General features: G+C 41.9%; 1 protein-coding gene across 1 annotated transcript in view; it reads left to right on the forward strand.

Annotated features, from left to right (window-relative positions):
* Nucleotides 1-21,799, forward strand: part of dok6 (docking protein 6) — a 477,966-nt gene that overhangs the window by 394,692 nt on the left and 61,475 nt on the right. The window contains exon 4 of the mRNA XM_039754349.1: nt 19,515-19,634. Coding sequence (XP_039610283.1) covers nt 19,515-19,634 — 120 coding nt within the window. The remainder of the gene's footprint in view (nt 1-19,514; nt 19,635-21,799) is intronic.

Raw genomic sequence — 21,799 nt, forward strand, 5'->3', positions numbered from 1 at the left:
TTGAGTCTAATACTTTAAAGAGTGTGAAATGAGTTGTAGTGATCTGACTTGATATTATTGTGTCCAGCAGGGTGTGTTAGCTTCATGAGCTGACCAGTCACGAAACATATATCAGGACAAAATAATAACTAATAACAATTAAAAAAACAATAAAACAGTAAGTGTATACGTAGTTATACATTGTACAATCCACACTAGGCTCCTCCAGGAGATCTCTTTTGAAAATTCTTCAGGATTAAAGCTCTCTGTCTCACTCCTTCTGTCTTATTATTTCTCATTCTTCATCATTGAATTGCCTTCTGCAATGTGCGTGAAGGTCAGCAGATGTCACTGCTCTTCTTTTTGTATCTGCCATAATGATAGTTATTAGTCAGTTTCCCAATATGTAAATGCACGACAGCATTGCATTGCCACCTGGGTGCCACTGCCTAACATTTTTTGAGTTTCCAGAACATATCTGGCCATACGCTTTCAATTTGGATCAAGATCAAATTTTGTAACAGTTCATAAGTAATTGTATTGAGTGAAAGAAGGCCTTAGCATTATATATATATATATTGTGGTGAGTGGCTGGGATGGTACCGGAAGAGGGATTACGCCTCGATGGGGCAGCTGCCCTGGTTGGTATGGGGACCACAGGAACAGAGCATGGAAGCTCTACCCTATAGGGGCCCATGGTCACCGCCAGGGGGCGCCCGGATGCCTGTGAAGCCCTGGACGTTAGCACTTCCACCACACCCAAAAGTGCTAGGGAAAGGATTACCAGGGACACCCGGAGTTCTTCCGGGTGCTCAGCCGGCACTTCTGCCACACTAGGAAGTGCCAGCGCAAGTTCATCGGGTGGCACCTGGAGCACGTCCGGGTGAAAATAAAAGGGGCCACCTCCCTCCAGTCGGCAGCTGGAGTCAGGTGGAAGAGGACGAAGCCTGGAGAAGAGAAGTGGAGGTGGTGAAGGAGAGGCATAGTTGAGGAAGGCCTGGACTTGTAGGGTGATTTGGTACGGGAGTACTGGGGTTGTGTGCACTTGTAAATATGGAACTTGTAAATAAATTCCATATGTGTTGGTTGATGAACCATTGGTGTCTGCCTGTTTGTGTCCGGGCCAGTCTCCACAATATATATATATATATATATATATATATATATATATATATATATATATATATTATGTGGTGCAAAACAGGCAATTACAATGATTTTCAGAATATATAAAGTCAGTGTTGGAATATATAAAATCATTCCTGAATATATAAAGTCAGTGTCGGAGTATATAAAGTCATTCCCAAATATATAAAGTCATTCCTGATTATATAAATTTAAAGTCAGATTATATTCATATTGATTGAAACAACTCGGGCACATTTTTAGTAAACTCAATGAGTTCCTACTACAACGTAATGAACTAAGTTAACAAAAACATCTTCAGAAAAATATTTAAAAAAAAACACTGTTCAGTTAATTTATTCAAAATGATGTATGTGCCTGGCATTTTGAACACTATACAGTGTTTGTATTTATTATTTTTGTATGGGCAAATTTTTGGACGAACCTCATAAGCCCAATCAACTCTGAATGGCTTCTGTCAAAGTTTACTTTTCACTAGTACGAGTGAAATGACAAGCATGAAAATTAGAGAATATGTGATGGAACTAGACCATTTTATTTGTGAACTGTCCTAATTTTATATACGTATTCGGGAATGATTTTATATATTCCAACGATGACTTTATATATTCTGACGCTGACTATATATTCAGGACTGACTTTATATATTCAGGACTGACTTTATATATTCCGACACTGACTTTATATAATCAGGCTTTGGTGTTATATATTCAGAACACTGACTTTATATTATTCCGGAAATCATTATATTTGCCTGTTTGGCACCCCATAATATATATATACTCCCTAGCCACTTTATTAGGTACACCTTGCTAGTACTGGGGTTGGACCCCCTTTTGCCTTCACAATTGCCATAATTCTTTGCAGTATAGATTCAACAAGGTGATGGATTTTGGTCCATATTGATAAGATAGCATCATGCACTTCTTTCAGATTTGTTGGTTGCCATCCATGATGCGAATCTCCCGTTCCACCACATCCAAAAGGTGCTCGATTGGATTGAGATCTGATGACTGGGGAGGCCATTTAATTACAATGAACTCATTGTCATGTTAAAGAAACCATTCTGGAAGGATTTGAGCTTTGTGACATGGTGCTTTATCCTGCTGTAAGTAGCCATCAGAAGATGGGTACACTGAGGTCATAAAGGGGTGGACATGGTCAGCAACAATACTCAGGTAGGCTGTGGCATTTAAACAATGCTCATTTGGTACTAAGGGGCCCAAAGTGTGCCAAGAAAACATCCCCAACACCTTTACATCACCACCACCAGCATGAACCGTTGATACAAAGCATGACGGATCCAGTTCTTCATGTTACTGACGTCAAATTATATATACATATACCGTTGCTACGATGTTGCTATACTATGATAAAACTGGCCTACAAAAAAAAAACAATTATATATATTATTTTAACTCCCATCAAATGTTTTTAAAGTTCCTTATAGATTTCAGGGTGCTGGATCCAAATCTGACAACATAATTGTTCTATTATATCCAGTAACAAAGGTTTAAAATGGAAAAGACTATTTTAGAGAAAAAAAAACAATATATTATTAAAATTAACTATTCAGACCTAAAAAAATGATAAATTATATATAGAGTTGTTTTACAAACCCATTCCCAAAAAAAGATGCTATGCAAAATGTAAATAAAAATAAAATGTGCTTATACATTTACATTTTCAAATCATGTAAACCCTATATAATTAAATAAAAATAAACAAAGATAATATGTCAAATGTTGAAACTTTTTTATGATAAATTTATATATTTATGTTGAATTTGATGCCAGAAACACATTCCAGATACTTTAGGACAGGGTAAAAAAAGAACTGGAAAAGTTGTGTAATGCTAAAAACATCTCACAACTGATGAGTTTAATTGGCTACCGGTCAGTCACATGACATGGTGAGGCGGAGTCTGTCAGAAGGAAAGATGGTAAGAGGTTCATCACTGGGTTGAAGACTCTGCAGGCAAATCGTGCAACAGTTTAAGAATCCCAGTCCTCAACATAAAATTGCAACGAATTTGGGGATTTCATTTCCTGTGGTACACAAGGGAAGAAGCTGAAACTTAATATCAGATGGACGTTATATTCCGGCCCTCAGGCGGCATTGCTTTAAAAGCAGACACGATTCTGTAGTGGATATCATTGTATGGGCTCAGGGACACTTCTGAAAAACTGTTTGTCGCTGGATCCACAAATGCAAATTAAAATTCTACCTTCAAAGAGAAAACCGCATAAAAGCGTCATCCAGAAACACTTCTCTGGGCCCAAGCTCATTTAAAATAGATTGAGGCAAAGTAGAAAAATCTCCTGTGGTCTGACAAATCAAAGCTTGAAGTTCTTTTTTGCAAATCATGAACGTTGCATCCTCCAAGCTAAAGAAGAGAGGGACCAGCTGGCTTGTTATCAGTTCACAGTTCAAGCTGAGAACTTTGAGTTCAATTTTTTGAGCCAGCCAGCTCTGGACAAATTAGTAGCTGTTTGAAATTACGACATTTGGTGGTGATTTTCATTATGGTGGAATGATTGATTTCAAATAAATTGGTGATCTTTTTAAATTCCTTTCCAGACTCACCAGCATCCAGAAGCTTCTTTTTGAGGACCCTAAAGAGTTCATTTGATCTCGGCATGTGGACACCACACATGTAAATAGCAAAAAGAGCATCAGACCCTCAGTATCTTCTGTTTAAATAAGAGATGCATAATCCCTAAGGACATTCTCATCATTGGCACCAAATCTGGAACATCTGATTCTAATTTAATGGATTTGAAGTGGCGATAAATGTTGGGGTCGACTTACTTTTTCCAAGTGACAACTCTGCATTTTTTCGTTAATTTAGATTATGAGAATGAAAACGCCATGTCAGTTATTTGTGTGTATTTGTTCATGTAAATCACCTTTATCTGTAGGCTCAGTCTGCAAGAAGATCCAATTTTTTCCTCCTCGGATATGTTGAAAAAGTCAACAATTTCCATGGGGTGTATTGAGTTTTTCACATGGCTGTATGTGGTGCAGAGGTAGTGCTGCTGCCTCGCAGTTAGGAGACTTGGGTTCGCTTCCCGGGTCCTCCCTTTGTGGAGTTTGCATGTCCTCCCCGTGTCTGCGTGGGTTTCCTCCGGGTGCTCCTGTTTCCTCACACGGTCCAAAGACATGCAGGTTAGGTGCATTGGCGATCCTAAATTGTCCTTAGTGTGTGTGTGTGTGTGTGTGCGTGTGCCCTGCTGTGGGCTGGCACTGTGCCCAGGGTTTGTTCCTGCCTTGCGCCCTGTGCTGGTTGGGATTGGCTCCAGCAGACCCCCATGACCCTGTAGTTAGGATATAGCGGGTTTTTTAATGGATTAATGGATGGATGGATGAATGTTTATGTTTATTTTTGTTATTACCTCATAAATTTCAACCGTTGTGTCTGATGCTGTCACAGAAGGATAGTCCGAAAATGATTTTTGAAGTATTTGCGGAAAAAAATCAGAGAATTTTACCTTTTTATTCATGAGTGATATTTTTCTGAACCCTGCTGCTTACACACAAATAGTCCTGAGCCTTTTGGCCAATAATGCCGCCCCAAAGATGTGCCCCTAGCTAAACAACTGCCCAGATACTCTGAAAAATGTTTACACACAAAAAAGAGTAATCACATAAGACTGAGCCACAATTTTGACTACTAGCAAAATTAAATCTTGGGTTTATATAGGAGGGAAACAAGAAGGGTGGGATTTCAGGCAGAAGTGAGGTCTGCTGGAGGGCTGTGGTGAAGAGGCAGAAGTCGGCAGAGTCTTATTTGGCTTTTCCTTCCAGTGGTCTGTGGAAGAAGGACAAAAGGTGTTAGTGTCATTCATCAGCCCCTGGCTCTGTACGTTACATTACACCTGCTAAGTCCTCAGACTGCCTCCCAAGTGCACGTGTGTGACAAGGGTTACAACAGAAACCATAATAAAAAACAAAGAAAAGAGCTGAGTCGTGCGCTGAGGTCTAACTAATCCAGAAAGTGTTAGCAAAGTGAAACTATGAAAAGACTGAAAGGTTAGAACATGTTATTTTGACCAAAGTGGTATTTTTAAAGAATTTTGCTTCCAATTTTGTACTTCAAGAAGCCGACCTAATGGGCTGACCTTTATCCATGACAGACCAGCCGATTCCTATTACTGGGAGTTTCTGTTTTAACAAATGTCACCTTTCTTTTTAAATGTATTTTTTTTAAAGCAGCGAATGCTGTACACTGAGTTGTCAAAAACAAATCCAAATAGCTGTCATTTAAAGCCATTCTCCATTTTATAACAAGATTCCCTGTCACCTCTGCTGGCAGCGTTCCCTTTTTTTCTTGAGCAGCCTGCGTGCGCTGCCGTGGTGCACACCTGTGTGTGTTCGATAACACATGTCTTCTAGGAGTGACATGACACCAGCTCTTGCTTGACTGATAGGAAGTGTCTGGCTAGCTGCAAGTGGGTACAACAAAACTCTGCGGGTTTCTTGTTTTAAACAGATTGTGTCAGCATTGCTTCGATCTGACTTGTGAAACAGCGGAAACTCGTACCTTGGATGAAAGCAAGAATAGCTCATTTTAGAGCAAGGTCATAGAGCTCTACAAACACACACACACACTCAAATACAGTATATATTGTAGTAGCCCTAATGGATGGACTGACGTCCTGACTGGCATGGAGGATATTCCATTATCTGACTGGGTGGCCACTATGCGGGGGACAGTGCAGGTGGATGCATATCCTGGCCAGGTTGGGTCCTAATTCCTTTCCCAGTCAGGAAGGAAAAATAGCAACTGGACTGAAGGAGGCTGCCAGACAGGAAAAGTGGTTCCCCCGGTACCAGAGATGACAGTGCTCTTCTAATATGGCTCCCATTTGGACACCCTCAGGGGCTGCATGGGAGATGTAATTTTTGTAGGCAGCCCTGTCGGGGTCCTCAGGTGCCACTAGAAGCAGGGTTTCCAATCATTGAGGGGTTCCATCATACCCTGGAAGAACTTCCAGGTCGGGTTGAAAAGCAGCCGATCCACCTAACACACGTGGCGGACAGTGCTGGCTGGTGGAGAGGGGCTCTCTGGAGCTCATTCCTAAATAGCCAGTGTCTCATATGCTTTCATTAGATAGATAGATAGATAGATAGATAGATAGATAGATAGATAGATAGATAGATAGATAGATAGATAGATAGATAGATAGATAGATAGATAGATAGATAGATAGATAGGTGGGTTTTGGGGTGTTAGGTGGGTCAGTAGGTAGGTGGGTAGATCAGGGTGGTAGGTAGGTAGGTAGATAGGTAGGCAGGTAGGTAGGTTGGTAGGTTGGTGGGTTTGGGTAGTAGGTAGGTAGGTAGGTACTCTATTGATCCAAAGGGGAAATTCACATACTCCAATAGCAGCATACTGATAAAAAACAGTATTAAATTAAAGAGTGATAACAATGCAGGTATAACAGGCAATAACTTTGTATAACGTTAACGTTTACCCCCCGGGTGGAATTGAAGAGTCGCATAGTGTTGGGGAGGAACGATCTCCTCAGTCTGTCAGTGGAGTCTCTGAAGCTGCTCCTCTGTCTGGAGATGATCTTGTTCAGTGGATGCAGTGGATTCTCCATGATTGACAGGAGCCTTCTCAGCACCCATCGCTCTGCTACAGATGTCAAACTGTCCAGCTCCGTGCCTACAATACAGCCTGCCTTCCTCACCAGTTAGTCCAGGCGTGAGGCGTCCCTCTCCTTTATGCATTATTTAGGAGGCGTATTTTTTGCCACCGGTCTGGTTTAATACTTGCTGTCTTTGAAAGTGACTCTCTCTGCACAGCTCATACGTCTTTACTCCTACACATGCATCTCATAGTCGCACTTCCTATCTCATCGCATCACCAAAGCCAAACTTGCCAATCAGATGGCTCAAAGAGTGGGACACACAGACCATAGTGTTTTATTGTACTGTATAATAGATATAATATATTCTAGCTGAATGGGATCTTCAGGGCAAAAAACAACCCAAAGACGCCCTAGCAGTTTTACTATATTGGTGGGACAGGACGCACTTTGTCTTGTCAAGTCTCAAGTGCAGCTGTGGCACAAATTGAGCGGGACAGGCTGGAGCCTGCCTCTGGCAAATGTATGTAACGTGTGAATGTGTGTGTGAACGTACAATGTGCATGTACCACAAAGCTGAGTTTGACTGCTAGGGTTAAATGAAAAGTGAGGTGCATGCAAGTGGCGAAAAAATTTAGAAGGGCATGAAGTGGATGTGGTTGAGCGAGAGCAGAGCGGACTTCTCCATACACACACACACACAGGTCTTTTGTTTATGTATGTCTAATATTTATAGTCCTCCATAATGTTTGGGACAAAGGCACATTTTTCCTTGATTTACTCTTCTGCTCCATAGTTTAAAATGATTAAAGTGCACATTGCAGACTTTCATTTAAGAGGATTTGCAGACATTTGTAGAAATGACAACACTTTATCTACATGGTCTCCCCATTTCAGGACACCATAATGTTTGGGACAATTGGCGTCACAGGTGTTTGTGATTCCTCAGGTGGGGTTCATGGCTTCATAAAATACCTCGGCTGGCTTCTATCCTTTGGAGTCTGAAGCTGCCGTTGCTCAACATGAGGACAAGAGCTTTTCTGATGAAAGTCAAAGAAGACATTATGAGGCTGAAAAACAAGAATAAAACCATTAGAGACATCGGTAAAATTTTAGGATGAGTTGAATCAACTGTCTGGAATATCATGAAGAAGAAAGAACACACTGGTGAGCTTGTGGAAGACGAATGTTCTCTTCGTTTCCTTGTACTAATTCATGTCTGAGAAGTAAGCTTTACAAAACCATGTAACAGCATGCTTTGTTTTAGCAAACAGAAAAATATTTGTGCAAAGGACTCGAGGTCTGAGCATTCCACACATGAGTCTGCCTTATCACGTTTTCCCTTAGCTTACATCTGAACGCCATAACAAAAGGGGCCAAGAAATCAAGTTGCATAAGGGACATTGAAGGGCCTCAAGGATTGTGTATAATAAAGTGTTGACTGTTACATTTTATAATGATATTAAATTACGTATTCTAGGGGTATAAAACTGGACCCCACCCAACAGACGGGGTTCAGAAGAGCCCTGACGCTGTCATGTATATTTGATTGTCTGCTTTTCTGAAACTCTTCTCGCCGTGACTCTAAAAATAAAGCTGCTTTATAACCACACCTGCTGTCGGGTCTGAGATTTCGTCCACAAGCTCAGTAATCACAAAGCGACTGGTAGGCCAAGGAAGACCTCCACTGAAGATGAAAGAAGAATCCTCACTATGGTAAAGAAAAAAGCACCAAACACAAACACCTGTCTGACAGATCATACACAGTCTTCAGGGCGCCGTGTGTGTGTGTGTGTATCAGCAGAAGACTTCATGAACAGAAACACAGAGGACACACTGCAAGATGCAAACCACTAGTGAGCCACAAAAACAGGATGGCCAAATTACAGTTTGTGAAAAAGAGCCTGCAGAATTCTGGGAAAACGTCTTGTGGACAGATGAGACAAAGATGAACCTGATCAGAGTGATGGCAAGAGTAAAGTGTGGAGAAGAGAAGGAACTGCCCAAGACCCAAAGCAGACCACCTTATCTGTTAAACATGGCGGTGGGGGTGTTATGGCTTGGGCATGTATGGCTGCCACAGGTCCTGGCACAGTTCTCTTCATTGATGATGGAACTGCTGACGGCAGTGGCACAGTAAATTCTGAGGTTTTAATAGATGCCTCCAAACTCATTGGCCGACACTTAGTCCTACAACAATTAATGTGCCAAACATAAAGCTAAGGCAAACATAGGAGTTTTTCAAAGCTAAAAACTGGAAAATTCTTGAATGGCCAAGCCAGTTACCTAAATCAAATCCAAATGAGCAGACCTTCTATATGCTGAAGAGACAACTTAAGGGGACAAGCCCCTGGAAACAAGCAGGAGCTGAAGATGGCTGCATTAGAGGCTTGGCAGAGCATCACCAGAGAAGACCCTCAGCACCTGCTGATGTCTATGAACTGCAGACCTCAAGCAGTCATTGCATGAAAGTGATATGCGACAAAGAACTAAATATGACAATGGCTTTAATAGACCTGCCATTGTGGTGCCTCAAACATTATGGAGCCCTGAAATGGGAAGACCATGGAGAAAAAGTGTTTGACCGAAATGTATACAAATTCCTTTAAATGAAAGTCTACAATGTGCACTTTAATCACATCTGAATTGTTTGATTTGTAATTTGAAACTATGAAGCAGAGGGAAAAAATCAATGAAAAAATGTTACTTTGTTCCAATCGTTATACAGGGCACTGTATACTTTATATATGTATGTATATATACCTGTATATACACAAAACATAACTTGAATAGACTATACTTCCTTAGAAGGCTGGCGTCCTTCAACATCTGCAATAAGATGCTACAGATGTTCAATCAGATGGTTGTGGCGAGCGCCCTCATCTATGCGGTGGTGTGCTGGGGAGGCAGCATAAAGAAGAGGGACGCCTCACGCCTGGACAAACTGGTGAGGAAGGCAGGCTCTATTGTAGGAATGAAGCTGGACAGTTTGACATCCGTGGCAGAGCGACGGGCACTGAGCAGGCTCCTGTCAATCATGGAGAATCCACTGCATCCACTGAACAGGATCATCTCCAGGCAGAGGAGCAGCTTCAGCAACAGACTGCTGTCATCATCCTGCTCCACTGACAGACTGAGGATGCGACTCTTCAGTTCCACCCTGGGCGTAAACGTTAACATACAAAGTTATTGTCTGTTATACCTGCATTTTTATCACTCTTTAATTTAATACTGTTTTTTATCAGTATGCTGCTGCTGGAGTATGTGAATTTCTCCTTGGGATTAATAAAGTATCTATCTATCTATCTATCTATCTATCTATCTATCTATCTATCTATCTATCTATCTAAACAACAAAAAGAGTTCACTAACACCTAAATCATCCATATGAAAAAGTAACTGCCCCCTTAGTTACTCAATTAGCTGTAAATGATAATGCTTTTAATTAGGCTGGACACTTTTAAGCGTAACTGCTGCCAGCACCATTGAATCCAAACAGCTCTTAAATAGAACTTTTCCAGCGATGTAAGGTTGGGTATACCGTTAGATTCCATTTGAACTAAGAAGTCAGAATTTTCAAGTGGAACTCCTACGCACATTTGATTTCCTACTTGTTGTACACACAGTGCTTTCCAGCCTCTATCAGTAGTCGTGTTGCTATGGTGTTTGAATGTACAAAATCCTGCGTAATGTGTTGATCACTAGTTTTCCGTACTCCAAAACAGGAAGCACATCTTACGAATGTTTTCCTGGAACTTGAGGGTGATGTCACTGGCAACTCCAACTGACTTCTGAGATCAATGGAATGCAACAAAAGGTCTTAAGAAGCAGCCCACCATGCCGCAATAAAAAAAGAAGAAAGTAAGTTAGTGAAAGGGTGTCACGGTGGCTCAGTGGTAGCGCTGCTGCCTCGCAGTTAGGAGACCCGGTTTCGCTTCCTTGGTCCTCCCTGCGTGGAGTTTGCATGTTCTCCCCGTGTCTGCGTGGGTTTCCTCCAGGCACTCCGGTTTCCTCCCACAATCCAAAGACATGCAGGTTAGGTGGATTGGCGATTCTAAATTGTCCCTAGTGTGTGCTTGGTGTGTGGGTATGTGTGTCCGGCGGTGGGTTGGCGCCCTGCCCGGGATTGGTTCCTGCCTGCGCCCTGTGTGGGCTGGAATTGGCTCCAGCAGATCCCCGTGACCCTGTGTTAGGATTCAACAGGTTGGAAAATGGATGGATGGATGAAGTTAGTGAAATATATCAAAGGGGAAAGGGTTATAAATCAGTCTCTGGGACTTGATTGAAGCACCGTCATCTTCAAATGGGGAAAACTTGGAAGAGTGATAAATCTGTCCAGAATTAGCCGGCCTAGCAAAGTCACTGAAAGATGACATAAAAAACTCATCTAGGAAGTCATGGAAGAACCCAGATGAACATCTAAGAAACTGCAGGCCTCTCTCAGATCAGGTAATGTCAGTGTTCACGATTCTGAATTCTGAATATGATGATTTTTGATCATTTAGTAGGGATCTGGCCCTTTATGGACCTCTTTCGGCAGGTGGGAAACATCCTGAATTGGGGAGACTTAAACTCATTCAGGTTCTTCTCTTTTGTTTTTGTTTTTTTTGAAAGGTGCTCTGTTGGTTAATAGCCTTTTGGCTATGATTTCTGATTAACGTACTGGTTTGTGGATGTCGGTTTTTAATCCTTTAGTTATGATTTTATATGTTTCTTCTCCTGATCCATGATTTCCATGTTCTGATTACGATCTGGTAGCACAATTCAAGTGACCTTTCTAGGATGACATCCCAGTAATGAAACCAAATAGAATTTAAAAAGAAATACATTCACAGAAATGAAACCATTATATGAATATTATTATTAAAACAATATAATAATGGGGTTCTACCAGATGACACTGCAGTTGTGACCCACTGGGCTGGCTACTTTGAGCAGCTGTTCAAAGCTGATCCTCCGGCTAGAACGTTGGATATCTCTGGGTCCACTGTTCTTGAGGCTGATCCTCTAATTAGCTGTGAACCCCCCAGTCTCTCTGAGATTGCACAGGTGGTGAACCAGGTGAGGGGAGGCAAGGCTGCAGGGATCTGTGATATCAGGGGTGAACTTCTCCAGGTGGCTGGTAAGGCTGTCCTCCTGGCATTGTAATCAATCTTTGTTTGGGCATCATTCCAACTGACTGGAAAACAGGACTTGTTGTCCTTATCTGGAAAGGGAAGGGTGATCACCTGGACTGTGGCAACTACAGGGGGATAACACTGCTCTCGTTACTGGATAAGGTCCTTGCTAGGGTCATCCTCAATAGGATCCGTGATCACTTGCTCACCTACCAGCAAACGGAGCAGTCTGGTTTTATGCCTAAAAAGTCTACCATCGACCGCACCCTGACACTGAGAGTTCTTATGGAGCACAAACCTGAATATTTATTTGCAGGTTTTGTCAATTTTCATAAAGCTTTCGACTCAATTGATCGAGCTCCCTGTGGGACATCCTGAGATTTTGCGGAATCCCCTCAAGGTTGCTGGATATCATGGCTGGCATGTTACACCGGTACTGTGAATGCTGTGCAGAGTGGAGGCAGAACCTCTGCGTTTTTCCCAGTTGATTCTGGGGTTCATCAGGGGTGTGTTCTGCTCCTACTCTGTTCAATGCTTGCATGGATTGGGTGTTGGGCAGGGTAATGGGATCCAGAGGTTGTGGGGCATCTTTTGGAAAAGAGAGATTCATGGATCTTGACTTTGCTGACAATGCTGTGATCTTCGAGGAGTCAATGGAGGCTCTGATCAGGGTGCTCAAGAGACTGAGCGAGGAGTCTGAGTGTCTGGGCTTGCAAGTTTCCTGGATAAAAACAACATCCAGGTCTTTAATGACCTCTTGGGCATAGTCATCAGCAGTGTGGCTGTCTGGGAGAGAGTGCTGACCTCATGGAGAGGTTTACTTACTTTGGTAGTGACATTCATGTCTCTGGTGACCCTTCCTATGAATTCAGCAGACGGATTAGGAGAGCATGGGGGGTCATGAGGTCGCTGGAAAGGAGTGTGTGGTGTTCCCAATCTCTGCAAAAGGACAAAGGTCCAAGTCTTTAAAGTCCTGGTGCTTCCTGTCTTACTACTGTATATGGTTGCGAGACATGGACGCTATCCAATGACCTGAGATAAAGACTGAGCTCCTTCAGTACTGTGTCTCTTTGGAGAATCCTTGGGTACCACTGGTTTGACTTTGTGTTGCTCATGGAGTCCCGAATGAGGCACATTACCTGCATTATAAGGGAGCGTCAGTTGCGGCACTATGGCCATGTGGCACGATTCTCCGAGGGTGATCAGCTTACAGGATCCTCATAGTTGAGAACCCGAGTGGCTGGACCAGGCCAAGGGGTCGCCCAAATAACACCTGGCTGCGGAAGATAGAGGGTCATTTCTGGAGTGTGGGTCTGCTTGGGGGGTTGCCAACCAGGATCCCAAGCTTTTTCGTCATGTGGTGGGTGCGGCAACGCACTGTACCAGTGCATGCTCCCCAACTTGACCTGACCTGGTAAAACCTTTTTGAAAACCTGAACGAGAAGTGCAAAAATGGTTCAAAATGGGTTAGTGATGAAATCTCAGACGTGAATGTCTAGCGTAGATTATGCTTTTGTCCCAGGGTTATAAAGGTATAAGAAGATAAACATGAAGATTTGACAAACATATTGATGAACTGGTCTGGAACAATCTGGGGTTTTTATAATATTAATGTTGTGGAGTGGGATGCATTTAGTATAATAAATGTAATGTTTGCTGCCTTTACAATATTAATATTGCAGTAGGGTTGTTAATATGATATAGTGAATCACCAAAGTTCTGTTTTTATCATTAATCTGTCTGGCTTGCACACGCTGAACAATAAATATAAAGTATCTCCGATGAAATAACGGCCTATAAATAAAGGAATGCAGGGAGTGTCGGTGCTCTTATGGGTTCAAAGCACTTGATTGTTTCTCCGTGCCACAGATCGCTTCATTGATGTTTCAAATTCTGCTAACAAATACATAATGTATGCATATGCATATATGATTTGCATAACACAAGCAGAAATATATTTATTTGTTCTTTACTTTATTTGTCCACAGATTAAGTTACCTTCAGGCTTGGATTTAACAGGTTTTAGTATTCATGAACTCATGTAAAATTAATTTTCCCAAATGCCTTGCTGCATTAGTTTTCTTCCCAGGAGGCTTCAGATAATTTATGGAGGTGTCACTTTATTATGATAGAGCACATTCCTGCCTGATTAAGCCAGTGTTTGAGAGAAAGCGGGTTTTATTTTCATGTGTAGCATTTATAGCATGCCAGCTATGGTGGGTGCCCTGCCCTCTGAAACACCACTGCACTGCCTACATAAAAAAACAATAAAACCAACACCTTCAACATTCAGGATGGACTGAAAATGAAAAAGTAGAATATCAGACATCTGTGTTTGTCTTGTTTTGATGCATTATAATCTGGAATTAAAATGGATTTTATGTAATGGAATTAACAATATAGTCCAAATTGTCACCGTGGAATGTAAATAAAATACATTGTATTTATATACAGTATATAAAAAAAACAGTAAAGACTAAAAAGTTGCGAGTGCATATGTATTCATCTCCTTTGCCATGAAACTTCTAAATAAGATCTGGTCCAACCAATTAACTTCAAAAGTCCCACAATTAGTGGATTAGGGCCCAATCAAAGTGTCACATGATCTGTCACATGATGTCTAGACTTGTTCTGAAAGGCCCCTAACTATGCAACACTAATAAGGAAGCAGCATGAAGACCAAGGAGCTCTCTAAACAGCTCAGAGCCAAACGTTGTAAAGAAGATCAGAGATGGGTTATAAAAAATATCCCAAATCTGAATATCCCATTAAATCCAGCATAACAAAGTGGAAAGAATATGGCACAGTTACAAGACTGACAACAGAAGGACATCCACCAAAACTCACAGACCAGACAAGGAGGCCATTAATCAGAGATGCAACAAAGACACCAAGGATAATACTGAAGGTGCTGCAAAGATCCACAGCGGAGATGGGAGTATCTGTCCATAGAACCACTTTAAGGTGCACACTCCACTGAGCGGGGCTTTATGAAAAAGTGGCCAGAAACCGAAAAAAAAAGAAGGAAAAGGAAACATGTTTGGAGTTTAGCAGCAAACACATAGAAGGAGATTCTCTGGCCAGATAACACTACAATTTAACTTTTTGGCCATCTTGGGCATTGTCATGTGTGGCACAAACACAACATTTCCCATCACCCCAAGGACTCCATTCCCAGAGTGAAGCATGGTGGTGGCAGCATCATGCTGTGGGGACAGGGAAACTGGTCAGGATTGAAGGAAAGATGGATGGCACTAATATACAGTCTGCCAGAGATTTGAGACTGGCAATGAATGACTCTGGCGGGGTCTCCAACTCCAGTCCTGGGGAGCTACTGTGGCTGCAAGTTGTCATTCTCTTTTCTTAATTAGTGACCAGTTTTTGCTGCTAATTAACTATTTCCCTTTATTTTAATTGACTTTTCTTGAGCCTCTGACCGCTAAATTGATTCTTTTTTCCTTAAACGGCACCTAAACATAAAATTTGATTTGAAGTGAGCCAACTAAATTGGGGCCTCAAACTCCAACCAACTTCACTTCATTCAGTTTCTTAATCTGAAGCCAATTCTCATTGCTAATTAAATCCGTTATTTAATTCCATGGTGCTCATCTGCCATGGCATACATTTTCAAAACTGTTGATTTTCTTTTTTAAGAGCGCTGTCAAAATGTTTTGTGGACCTGGGCAGATCAACATTACTGAGGCCTTCACCTTTCTTCATTTTCAGTTATTGTGTGATGAGCACAGGTTGTTGTTTATGTGTTGGTTCATTTTGTGTCCTAAAATGTTTTGATTGCTAATTAAGCAAAAAAGAAATAATTAAGGGGCCTGAGTCTTAAGTTGTGCATCAATTAAAATTAAGGCAAAGAGTTAATTAGCAGCAAAATCTGGTCTCTAAGGAAAGGGTTAGAATGAAAACCTGCAGCCACAGTAGCTCTCCAGGACTGCAGTTGGACACCCCCTGCTCTAAATATACTGCTAAAGCTACACTGGAGTGGTTTAAAGAGAAACATTGAAATGTCTTGGAATGGCCGAGTCAAAGCCCAGGCCTCATTCCAATGGAGAATCTGTGGCATGACTTAAGGATTCTGTCCACCTATGCAACCCATCAGAATTGAAGGTGTTGGAGCAGTTTTGCCTTGAGGAATGAGCGAAAATTCCAGTGGCATGGTGTGCTGTGCTGAAGTAATGGAGACATTCCCCAGGAGACTTGCAATTGGAATTGCAGGAAACGGTGGCTCTAGACTTTTGAATATTTATGCACACTCATGATTTTCTGTTTTTTTTTTTTATGGTTTCATGTGTTACGGTCAAAACTTAAAATCCTACGGCTATGCCCCTAACATTTTCTGTACTAGTGGGATTACAGTATGATCTCATCAGAAATCATTCTGTGGGCAGTGATACTGAATACAATGCTAAAATCATAAGCGCAGGGCTATAGTCTGCTTAGCAGGGTAAAACATGAAAAGGGTGAAAAAGTAAGTGCACCCTATGATTTTTTTTTTTTTTTGGCATATACAGACATATCAAGATTTGGTCTTCATTTAAAGGGTATGTAACTGAAGCAAAGAAGATAATTTGACTTTGCTATAATTTAATCAATGAAAACTGAAAAGAAATCACATTGCTATCTGTGGAAAAAGTAAGTCCACCCTTAGCTCTCATAGCTGGCATTGCACCCTGAAGTAGTCGTTTCCTCTGTCTATCAGTCTCTTACATCATGGGAAAGGCACTAGTGATGGGAGGAAAAGTTTTGTCCACTTCTGCAAAATTCTTCCTGCTGTGTGATGTTTGAAAGGATGTGTGCACAGCCCACTTTAAAGCCACAGCATCTTGATGGGATTCAGATCCGAGACTTGACTTTGACATTCCAGAACCCTCCATTTCTTTGTTTCCTTTCTTTTCATCCATTCCTTAGTGCATGTACTGGTATGTTTAGGGTTATTGTCACAGTGCAAGGTCCATTTTGGGTTGAGCTTCAGTCTTCTGACAGTTGTTCTCAAGCATCCTCTTGTACAATTCATTCCTCTGGTACCCTGTTCAAATAACTATTACCTATACCTCGTCTGTCCAGAGCTCTTTGTTCCAGAAGTCCTGGGGCCTCATGCATAACGTGGTGCGTGGAATTCACACTAAAACATGGCGTATGGACAAAAGCAAAAATGTGCGTACACACAAAAAAATCCAGATGCATAAATCTGTGCGTTTGTCAACTTCCACATTCTTCCGCTACATAAATCCCAGTCAGCGTGAAAAGTAACGCACGTGCACGTGCCTGCTGCCCCAACCCAACTCCTCCCAGAATTACGCCTCTTTGAATATGCAAACCAATATAAATAGCCCTTAAGCTCAGCGTTCTGTGAAAATGCAATAGCAAAAGCACAGGGGAAAATAGAAGAATTTCAACGAATACCAAGTGGAGGCAAGGAAAAACTTACTATTTGTTGGTTTAAACAGTGGTATAAACAACAAAAGGAAGTTGATCGAGTGACATAGAGTGTGGAAGAAACTTGAAAGCTCAAGTTCACAAAGTCACACAGTGCCCGAAAGAAGCTGTCAGATATCAAAGTGTCCGTGAAAAGGCGAGTCGTAGCCCACCGTCTGAGTGTCATATGAAAGCTTATTATGCTTCAAGAAAAAAAAAATAGGCACATAGTGGGTAAAAAAGCTCTAATTGTCAACTTTAATCTCGAAATTCCCACTTTAATCACACAGTTTATTTTGTCATTAAAGTAGAACATCATAAACTTCATCTTAAAATCGTTTAATTTACTAGTTTCTCAAATCCCATCGTAACTAAAGTAGCACGTTAAATGCTTTGTATTGTATTTGATCTTCTATGTGCTCTATGTGTGTGAATCTCTACGTGCTTCTTAAACGGGCTTTCTCTTCCTCCAACGCGTCACAGAATCCATTACATTCGTGATATTACAGCTCTCTGACTAATTAAAATACTGAGATGTATACTTGATATCATTTTCATGATGATAGGAGTTAAAGCATGCATTAATCATGGGAACACTGTGGCGCAGTGTTAGTGATGAGCTGGCACCCAGTCCAATGATTGTTCCTGCCTCCCGCAAGATGCTTGATGCGCCGTGCGCGACCTTCGATGAAATAATTTATTGCAGCAGTACTGTCTCTTTCAAACGTACTAACCAATTCCTGTCCTTCCTTTTCTTTCTCCAAATACTCAATCACCACACAATCAGCACTGTAATAGCTGTCAAGCCATCTGTAAGCTTAGAACTTCGATTCTTCAAAACTTTCAAGTAACATTTAAATATTTTCGTAGTACATGTTTAAAGCCCCAGCAAGAATACAGCGCAAAGCAGGAACAATCCCTGAAGAGGTGCCAGCTCCTCCTGGCGCTGCGACACCGTGTCGTCACGTTTAATTATTAACAATATAGATTATTTAACATTTTATCTGTATAATGTAATAAACATTTTGCTGCATTTTATCTTAAAAATGATATTGTCATCATATGTAAATACGCGCTTTATAAAGTGACTCAGGTTGTGGAATATTATAACTGTATCAAAAGCTTACAAACAGTTCTACCAGTAGTACTTGATGAACTGATTGATTGCGTTTAGAGCTCTTGGGATGAAACTGTTTCTGAACCATGAGGTCCGTACAGGAAAGGCTCAGAAATGTTTGCCGTATGGGAGAAGTTCAAATAGGAAGCATGGCTGAGGCAGCGTGTGCTTAATGCTGTATACCGATAATTCTCTTTCCGATCAGATTGCACACTCAGATACAGTGGGATAAATAGTTTGAGTGGTGCATTGACAGGAACAGCGCTAAAGCAGCTATTGTATTTGGAATAGTTTGGCCATTCCATGGACCATTATATTGTTACAGGTTAATTACAATCAGATGCCTTAAACTAATAAATAATATGCAGTTAATTTCGGTGTATTTGATAAAGCCGCGTCAGGGATGTGGATCTAAAAAACAAAGGGAAACCACACTAGAACAAAAGCACTGCTTTGATGCTGGGTGCCATCAATTTGCAAATCCAAGTGGAGAACTTGCATACGCCAAGCATTTAGCTGGCGTGAAAATGTGCGTGGCTTTATGCCAAGTTTAGGTTTTATACATCACAATTTGATCGTGGAAACGGGCTTACACAACATTTTTGTACGTACGCACCTTTTATACATGAGGCCCCTGGTCTTTGCCTAGATATTCATGGGTAAGTTGTATTCTTTCCTGATGTTCTTTCTGGACAACAAGGATTTATTTCTTCCCTGTAGATCTCATTTGTGCAGCCTCCTTCTAATGGTAGACCCATGCAGTTTGACATCAACATTGTAGGTAGGTAGGTAGGAAGGACTATATGGCTGTTACCGATTACAAGGCAAAATGTGGAAGAAGGAGCCTTAGTTGCCTCGACAGCTTGTACATTGTAATCGGTTCAGTTAACCAATAAAAGGGGCCATTTTGCTTGACTTCTCATTGCATCCATAATGGCTAACAGGGTGCAACACCTTACTACTATGGCGTCTTACTGTAAATCTATTCAGAAAAAATAGCATTTCTGAAAATTATACTGACAAGGTGTTTTGTTAAAATGGAAACACTTCATTTAACATTATGAACTAGACAGATTTTCCTGACTCTCTTCAACCCAGAGTAACTCATGCTGTTTTGCTTTGCTTGTTCCACAGAAATGGAAGCAGAAGAGTGGTGCAAACTGCTGTGCATGGAGTGCTTGGGTACGAGACTCAATGACATCAGCCTTGGAGAGCCAGATCTGCTAGCGGCAGGAGTCCAGAGGGAACAAAATGGTGAGTACATACTTGGGCTCTGACCCTTTTTTTTGCTGTGATATGCACCAATTCAAAGCAGAAATATTCTGGTAGGTCTGGGGCCTTGGATTATGGGTTGACAATCAAGCGTTGTTCTTTGCTAAAAATGTTATCATTTAAATATTATATGAAAGCACTAATGCCTGAGATTGTTCTTTCTGTAGTTCTACACTGCAAACACATTTCTAATCTCTGTTTCTGTAACCGATTATGCTACATTATGTGATCACAGTCGACATCTCAGAGCAGTAGTTAGCACAGCTCCTTCACATCTCCAAAGTCATTGCTCAGTCACTACCTGCGAGAAGTCTGCTTGCTCTCCCTATGTCTGCGTGTTTGTGTTCCCTGAGAAATCCAGTTTTGGTAATACTGGTTTCCGAAATCAACCTAAAGACATGATGGTTACATAAATGGATTGTGGATTCTAAATTATCTTCATTGAAATGAGGGTTGGTGCATTGATGAGTGTTCCTAGGCAAGGGGCTGGAGTGCCATTCTCATTTGGATTCTGACTTGCACCCAGTGCTGCCAGGATACGTATGGGACCAGTTACTTGAACCCCTGACCTGGATATGTATATTATGAAATGTGTGCAAGGATTTTGTGATTATGGGTGGCACTTAAGGAGACTGGGCTTGCATCTCTGACCCAGTGTGGAGTCTGCATGTTCTCCATATTTCTGGGTATTTGTGTCCTTCAGTCGCTCTGGGTTATTCTCAAGTTGTTCACATTTCCATAATCGCAGAGTCTAATTTGGCGCTGTATAAGTTGGTTAGAGTGAGTTTGTGTGCCCAGAGTGGATTGGCATCTCATTGAGAACTGGTTCCTGCCATGTAGTCAGTGCGTCTGGGACAGGCTCTGCCTCCCATAAACATGAAATGGATTAACTGTGCTTCTTATTAATAGAATGGTGTCAGAGAAGACGGGGGATGGCAGGCATCCTGACTGGGACCGATGGTTCCTCACCTGGCTGGGACACCTTAGTAATGGAAGGGAGGAAGGAGATCGCTTCTTTGGGCCATGTGCTCACCCAGTACAGTGGGTGGCAGCAGCTCTTTGGAGGGTTGTGGAGGAAATTTTACAGGTCCCCCTCAATCCCCCCCACCCACTAGATGCATTGGTTCAGGCAATAAAATGCAGGCAGTGGAAAGCATCAATTATTATTATCTAAGTCTCATAAGAGGTAACCCTTGCAGAAGCGAAGAGCACCTTATTAGCAAGTATTACCAAGGTGGGCTGCTTGTCAAGCTCTATTTATACACTTCATTGATTAGATCACAATTCCAGGGAATTCATTACATAATCACAAAATTTTTACCATGATTGGTTACATCCAGTTGCTAACGGGACAAGACAAATATTGATACCTTAAATAACTACTTTAAAACGCCGCTGTTGCCCCATTAACCCAGACAAACAGACAGACACTCTGGACACAGATTAAAAGTCTCATAAAGAGTATTTTAATATTCCTTTCTTCTTAAAGACAATGCCTTAAGCACTACAGCCACATTAGCAGGCAAATAATACACAATTCTCTTTACTCTCTACTGCACACCTCCTAGCAAGCGTTGTCCACCTCCTCCTGACTCTGGCTTGCTTGCTGGGTTTCCATCAGTCTTTTAAATAGTCCTTGACCCGGAAGTGCTTCTGTCCTCTCGACCACATGACTGGCTAGCACCTCCGGGTCTAATGAAGAACTGGCTTATTCTTCTGCCCAGAAGTACTTTGGGGCTTCTGTCCTCATGACTACCTCGTACGTCTGGGCTATAGGGAAAGGATGAGTTTGCAGATCCTTCGACAACTCCCCTGGCGGAACTCACAGTATGCAATAGGGCTGAGAAACCGAACTCCAAGTCCCAGGATGTCCTGTGGGAATCCGGGGCACCGCCACACTGCAGGGGCGCTGCCATCTAGCACTTTGGGAGAGGCAATGTCCAAAAGTAGCTGCCTTCCCCCATCCTTCCATCCTTTGGGTGCCCCGGCTGGGTTGAGTTGCCAGCCGTCCCTCACATTGCCCCTCCCTCAGCTGAGCACTATAGGGTTAAGCATCCGGTCCCGCAAGGGTTGTCCTTCTCCAAGAGGAGCTGTCTGCTGTGGCTGGACCGTGGCTTTGCCCTGAAAAATAACAGCAAGAGAACTGT

The sequence above is a fragment of the Polypterus senegalus genome, chromosome 5 (assembly GCF_016835505.1).
Source record: "Polypterus senegalus isolate Bchr_013 chromosome 5, ASM1683550v1, whole genome shotgun sequence".
Lineage (NCBI taxonomy): Eukaryota > Metazoa > Chordata > Cladistia > Polypteriformes > Polypteridae > Polypterus > Polypterus senegalus.